Source organism: Aplosporella prunicola (genome assembly GCF_010093885.1).
Source record: "Aplosporella prunicola CBS 121167 unplaced genomic scaffold K452scaffold_46, whole genome shotgun sequence".
Taxonomy (NCBI): Eukaryota; Fungi; Ascomycota; class Dothideomycetes; order Botryosphaeriales; family Aplosporellaceae; genus Aplosporella; species Aplosporella prunicola.
In genome coordinates, this window is record NW_022983574.1 from 83,750 (window position 1) to 90,312 (window position 6,563).

General features: G+C 51.7%; 2 protein-coding genes across 2 annotated transcripts; one reads left to right on the forward strand and one right to left on the reverse strand.

The window, feature by feature from the left end:
• Window positions 1–1,382: 1,382 nt before the first annotated feature.
• On the reverse strand, window positions 1,383–2,757 carry K452DRAFT_237370 (uncharacterized protein; the record flags this gene model as incomplete). Its single annotated transcript, XM_033537583.1, has 2 exons — window positions 1,383–2,131; window positions 2,184–2,757. 2 exons carry the CDS (start codon window positions 2,755–2,757, stop codon window positions 1,383–1,385), a joined length of 1,323 nt encoding a protein of 440 aa, XP_033392235.1.
• A 521-nt stretch (window positions 2,758–3,278) lies between these two features.
• On the forward strand, window positions 3,279–4,676 carry K452DRAFT_322397 (uncharacterized protein). Its single transcript, XM_033544501.1, has one exon. The coding sequence runs from the start codon at window positions 3,597–3,599 to the stop codon at window positions 4,464–4,466; it is 870 nt and encodes a 289-aa protein (XP_033392236.1). The 5' UTR covers window positions 3,279–3,596; the 3' UTR covers window positions 4,467–4,676.
• Window positions 4,677–6,563: the final 1,887 nt, after the last annotated feature.

A 6,563-nucleotide genomic window follows, 5' to 3' on the forward strand; every position in this document is an offset into this window, starting at 1 on the left:
GTACTTACCCGGCATGAAAGACTCTTCGTGCTCGTATCGCCGGGTCGGGGAAGCGGGGAAGGTATTTTCTCCGCCGCCCCAGCCCGCACCGGAGAAATTTCATCATCATCATCGTCACCCGGGGGCCCGCTTGCTTACGCATCTACGCTTTTCCAGAGCATTAGGAGCGTATTCCAGGGCCTTTAAAATCGGCTTTGTTGCACGCGTTGGAATCTCCAGCCATGCTTCCACGAGCTTTGCGGTGCTGTTTGGATGTTTGCATGTATGAATGCGCGGCGGCTCTTCGCTGTGAGCGAGACGATACTGCCTTTCTTTCCATCTCTACTTTCCATTGCGAACTTGACAGAACGAAGGAATGCAATAGCTAATCATTCGTCTTCTCTTTCGCTTTCTCCTTCGCCAGCTTCTCTTCCATATCCTGCTCTTGTCTTCTTTGAAACTTGGCCATACCCGCGAAACAAGCTCCCTGATCGCCGGCCACAGGTCCACAGCGTCGAGATAGCGTACTACCTTTCCAGCGCCATCGCGTTCAGTAATGTAGATGCCCAGGTACGATGCCGCGTTGCCGCCGGGATAGGAGCTGATGATGCGCTGCGCGATGTTGATGGTGATGATAACGAAAACAGAGAACAAAACGGATATGTGTAGCAACACCAGCATGTAGGTCACTGTGAGGAAGCTGATGCGGATGAAAAAGTTAATTAGGTGTTTAATTCCCCCCTTTGCTGGCCAAATGAATTGAAATCTGAGATGATGCAATGCACGTGCTGCTCAAGCACCGGGAAAGCCGTCTCTGGTCTTTGGCAGCACCAGCGCGACGAAGGCGAACGGCATCGGCAAGAGCATCATTCCTCCCGTGTTGCCCTCGCTCATCCGCAGGCATCCAGCACAGGTGCAAAGAGAGCAAGCAGGCCAAATCCCGCTCCGTTAGTGACAAGCAATGAGAGATAGAGGGGTGGGTTGTCGCTGAGGCGCAAGAGCAGTCAGTCGCCCAGCAAACTCGTCGCCTCGCCTCGCACTGCCCCGCCAAACAGATTTGCAAGCCCTTCAATCAGCCCGCCCAGCCTCTACGCCCACACCAAGCACAAGAACCGTTGACACTAGGCGCAAAATGAGCATTTAATCGCTGCACTCCACGCTCTTCTTCTCCGCCATTACCACCGCCGCCGCCCGACCGACCGACCGACCGACCCGCCCCCGCTGAATCTCCTCCGCTCACCATCGCTTTCGTCTGCCCAATCGAACCAATATTCAAACACACAAAACTGTCCTGCGTAGAGGTCATGGACACGGCATTGGTGGAATAGGTGGAAGAGGTCATGGTCGGCTCGCAGAGGTATCCCGGCACGAATTTGGAATTACTCCTGCCCTTTTAATAGTAATTACGTCCACTCCAATGCAGGTAGGCCCCACCTAGTCATCCACTTTGATTGAAGAACCTGCCGCGCGTCAAGCCGATGTGTTGGCTTGAAAGCTAGCATGGAGAGGAGCAGATCCTCCAGCGCCGCCTTCTCCCTATCTCCAACCTCTTCCATACCGCACAGTCTCCGAGGCACCTGGATTGAGTACTCAAAGCGCTCCGCCCAAGGTCGGCGCGGCTCACCATCCACCCGTTCAAGTCGCTCGTCAAAAAAGTTGCCACGGGTCTTCCAGCTTGCCCACCAGCCTGGTGGTAGTTGGCCCAGCATGTCTATCTGTTCTTGGAGGACCTCGTCTTGAGAGGGAAACCAGGACTCAAAGAGGGGGCGCTGGCCGAAGACGGAGAAGACGACACACGCGAGTGCCCAGATGTCTGTGGGGAAAGAGAGCGGCAAAGACGGTTCAAGGAACAGCTCTGGTGCGCGCAGTATAAGCGGCGTGTGCGAGCGATGCCGTGTCGTTGTGGCGGGCTGGAAGGATTCTCCGAAGTCGGTCAAAAGTATGGCAGATTCGGCTGGAGTAATGTCTTGGCTGGCTGCTCCGAGCCAGATGGGGACGACGGCGTGGTCGGGTACGCCGTTGCCGAGTGGTTGGCCGTGGAGTCTCTGCACTGCCTCGAGCTCCGGCTGACCGTACTTTTCGTACAGCTGATCCGGGGTTAGGCAGTCCACCGAGCTTGGTAGGCGGAGCAGAATGTTGCCTTCGTGAAGGTCTGATATGCCAGTAAGCAATGTCACCGAACATGGTTTTAAAAATATGCGTACCGGAATGGACAACGCCCTTTGAATGCAAGAAAGCGACAGCTTGGATAAGTTGAGCCGCAATGGCACGAGCGACCGGAAGCTGGAAAAGGCGCCCGTAAGAAGCTTCTCGTGCGTCGGACAAGCTCATGCTCGCGGGAAGAGTGACGATGCATTGATGGGAGCCATTTGGGCCTTGCACGGTGAACTCATCCAACAAAGCCGGGACCACGGCTCTTCCGGCGTCTTTTCCCTCCGGGTCTTCGTCTCGCAGGAGTCGTAGGACGCGGCTTTCGGAAGTGCATTCGGCCTGGGCTACAGCGATCTTGAGAGCGACGTAGGAAGTCGCTTCTGCCTTTTCGTCGCGAGCCAGCCATGTGGTTGAGTAGGAGCCAAATCCGAGCTTGTGCACGATGCGGTAGCGGCTGTGGAGTCGGTCATTGATGCGCACGGGATGGTAGCCTCCGGGCCGGTATCGCTCGAGCGGCTCGATGTCCTCGAGGGGCGTGTACAGTGTTGTTGTTGATTTTGTTGACAGGTGGTGGATGCTGAGGGCTGGAGGGAAAGGAAGGCGGAGCTTTGAGGGTCGGCGGAGCATTGCGGGGTCTGGTTGGTGTTCGTGCTCTGGCCTCTGTGCCTCTCTCTTCCTGCCACCTCCTCATCCCGCACCCCCTTGTCAATTCGGTGGCGTCGAATTGGAAAACGGCGGGAAGCGTGATTCATGCAGCTGTTGCATCGCCCCCACGTCCAAACACAACCAACAATGCCCTCGCTCTCGCTTCTGCCTTCTTTCACCCTGTGCCTGCTCAACCTTTCCCCGCTGGTATGTATGACATCCAGGAACCAAGTGCACGGTCCCGTCTGACATGCAGCAGCAGCAGCTTTTTTGAAACAATCCCTTGCGCATTAGCTGACTCCGTGGAAAAGCCCTTGTGCCAAGCGTATTCAGCTGCTGTCCACCCCTGCTTGTAAAGTCGTACAAGCACCATGTCGCTTACATTGTTACCCGCTTTTAGAAAAGTCAACATTATGCCACTACTTAGGCTAAACCGCTGCCGATGGACTTATAAACCCGTCCAACATGGCCAATATCCAATCTACATCTACGCAAAAATGATTTCCTTTTGGCTGCTCCTTGCCGTTTGCTTTCGTCTCTCCACCGGAGGACCAGTCGTTTCTTCTGCTTCCGAGGATGACACAACGACTGTGACCTTGACCAAGACGCACCTTACCTCTATTGTTGTGACTCGCAACATCTCGGCCACCACCACCATTCCCGTCACATCCAGCGCCTCCCCGACCATCACGAATACCTGGACGGGCAAAGACTACACTGATGTAGCTGATCTCCTTCGGTGCCAGGCTGAGCATGATGTATATCGTTCAAAACAGAACAGCTGGTGGTCAGGGCAAGACTTGTTCCCTGAAACCAGCTACATGGAGACAACCTCAATATGGTTGGGCAACTCAAGCAGACCTGTGTCAACACTTTGCGATGGCTGGCCGCGAGCTCCGGGCTCAGGCTTGTCCTATGTTTCATCCATGGTGACTAGGAAAGTTTACAATCCTCCTTCCTACACCGGCCCGACGCCAACGTGCCGATACAACTATCACGGATGCGAGCTGATGGTCTTGTCGTACCTAGAGGAATATTCGAGGGTGGAATCCATAAGTACCGCCACACGACCACGGTCTCCTGCATGTGTCATGGACATGTCGCAATGCTTGATGCCCGTTGGCGATTTCGGCTGCCGACTCGATGCTGGCCATGTCCGGCTGCTCTACTGGGCCCAGTCCAAAGACCCTTCGGCTCTCTGCGTTAACAACACTCACCCCGTTACTTCTCCCCCTCCCACGACCGAGCCTGTCACTGCCGTATACGATGGCCATACCCTTACCTCGCCTACTGTCTACCTTTCTTTTGATCATCTCGAAGGCAACTTGTGCTTTAGCGAATATTCAAACACAATCATCGGCGTACCCTCAAACTCCATCTCTAGCATCCGCTTCGCTTCCAAAGCCTACTTGTCAAGGACTCTTTCAATGAACTGGGCTGACCTCGAGTACCCCGTCCCTGCTTCTGCATATACTGGAATGATGGATTGCTGGACCTCCGCCTGGGATGGCAAGCACAAGGATAATTGCGCTACTAGCTACGACGAGGACTACCTGCCCCACCTTGCTCTCCCTACAGACGGTGCTCTGTATAAAGGTCTTGATCCTGCTTTTGCAAATTGTTCCAGTGTTAGCTGGCGCAAATACGTCCTCGATCCACCCCAATCGATGAAAAGAGCGGACCATCTTTAGAGATGAAACAAGCTAATGCCCTGCTCCGGTACACCTAGCAGGGCTTACGGGGTTAAATCGTCCAGGTCGATTTATATTCTTAACCTGTTAAAGGAAAGAATGGACTGAGGATCTCGGTTCGACGGATATCCGAATCGGAAAGGACAGCTCCATGAAAGTATCACGGAATGAGATAGGAATAAGCTAAAAGGAAATACAACCATGTACCGTACCATAAACGGCTCCTTTCATTTCCTCCTCACTCTGCAACAGCACACAAGAGCAGAGTAAGAATACTTTGCCTCATTATACCGTACGAACCTTCTACTGCTCTGACTTCAGTTGACAGACATACATGCGGAGCAGTAGGCATGCAGCAGATAAAGAAAGCACGTAGTACTGTCTAGTATTCTCTCTTCGGCGGTAGTGCCTTTAGCCCTTCTAAAACCTTTTTGAATGACACGCGTACCTGTTGCCGCTGGGATTCACTTGTGAGATTTCTACATGTCACTGTTATCAGGGGAAGTCTCGTTGCGCCAGCCCAGTGAACTGTACCGACCTTCTCTGCCGTTGCCGCGATTAATCCAATGAGAAACAAGAGCTGGCGTTGGATCAGCCTCTATACCGATTGGTTTGTCGGACATCTTCGTGCCTGTGTCAATGACCGCTTCAGTGTTGTTTAGCTTGGTTAAAGTCCTTTCAACCTAATCCCGTCTACGCCAAACTCAACGTAACGGCAACATTGAGATCAAGAAATTGAACCGACAGCATTTCCAGGTTCCAAATGTGTGGTCATGCATGCCGACCGCTCAATGCCCCGGTCCCAAACACTGCAAACTTGCAACCCAAACACGTATTGCCAACTGCCAAAAATGCTCGCAAGCGATCTTCAGGCGCACCTTCAACACTTTCCCAAGACCATTTTCTTCTTGATCCATTGGCGCCATCACTGAGCGGAGTTTGATCTTGTTTCCCGTCCGCCACCCCCTTCCTATTGCCCGAAAACTCTGACTTTGTCACTTCCCGCCTTCGTCGTCACATCCACCAGGTACAGAAGGGAGTTCCTCGTGCATCGCAATCACCAGATTAAGCAGAACATGGTCGCTGTCCAGGTCGGTCTTCTGTGCCTCTGTGTGCCGCTCATGGAGCGCCGCCACTCTACTCTCTACTTCGGCACTGGCGAGTTGACAGGGGAACGTCGAATGTTCAGTTTTACCTGGAGATGCTGAAGAGCATGGGAAACGCCTCGTTCTTTTGCGTATAGAGCCTGCGAAGTCTGGTGTAGACGAAGGTGGCGTGAAGTTTTTGTAGTAGGCTGATTGTATTCTTGCCAAGTGCTCTACGATCAGGGGCGAGCGTAGTTAGCTTTGGATTAAATTGCCTGATGGGGTAAACTAAGCCAGCCTAACCTAAATTTGAGTTACGCTAGAATTCCTTAAACAAACGAGGATAGCTACGCGGAAATGGCGCCTTAACGACCTTCCCGAGGGGGATTGATTGAGTTGAGTTGAGTTGAGTTGAATTCATTTACCCTAACCTATCGCCCTGAGCGATATGCAGGCTATAGACTATTCAAAGGAATACGCTAGGGATTTACATTGGTGATTTAATCTGAGAGTATAAGGAGAAAGGGGAAATAGAGATAGGATAAAGGAAAGGTAGAAGAATAGGAATAAGATAGGGTTTTACTAGTTAATATCGTCTCTACTCTAGAACCTTTTTGTTTGTTGAGCGAATTTAAGTACCTATTTAAGTTGTGCGGCCGAAATTATCTATTTTATCTTTTCCGTATGCGGCTGGTTCTTATCTGTTGGTTTACCGCCTAGGAGGCTAGAGAGGTAGTTTCTCTAGAGTCCGGTTTCTTAATATATTTTTTACCGATTTTCCTAGAGTAGTAAATAGTCTAGTAATATATAGGATATTAATTCTATATCCCCGTATTTATATTTATCGTTGTTTATCCGTCTTATTCGTTTTCGGTACTAGTTAAGCTAGTATAAGCTAGTTCTTAACTAGGCTAGTAGCCCTGCTAGGTTACGTAGGAGCTTATCGTAGAGGTACCTTACGTATAGTCTAGGAACCGCTATATCTACGTTATAGAGGTATTAGCCTTTCTCT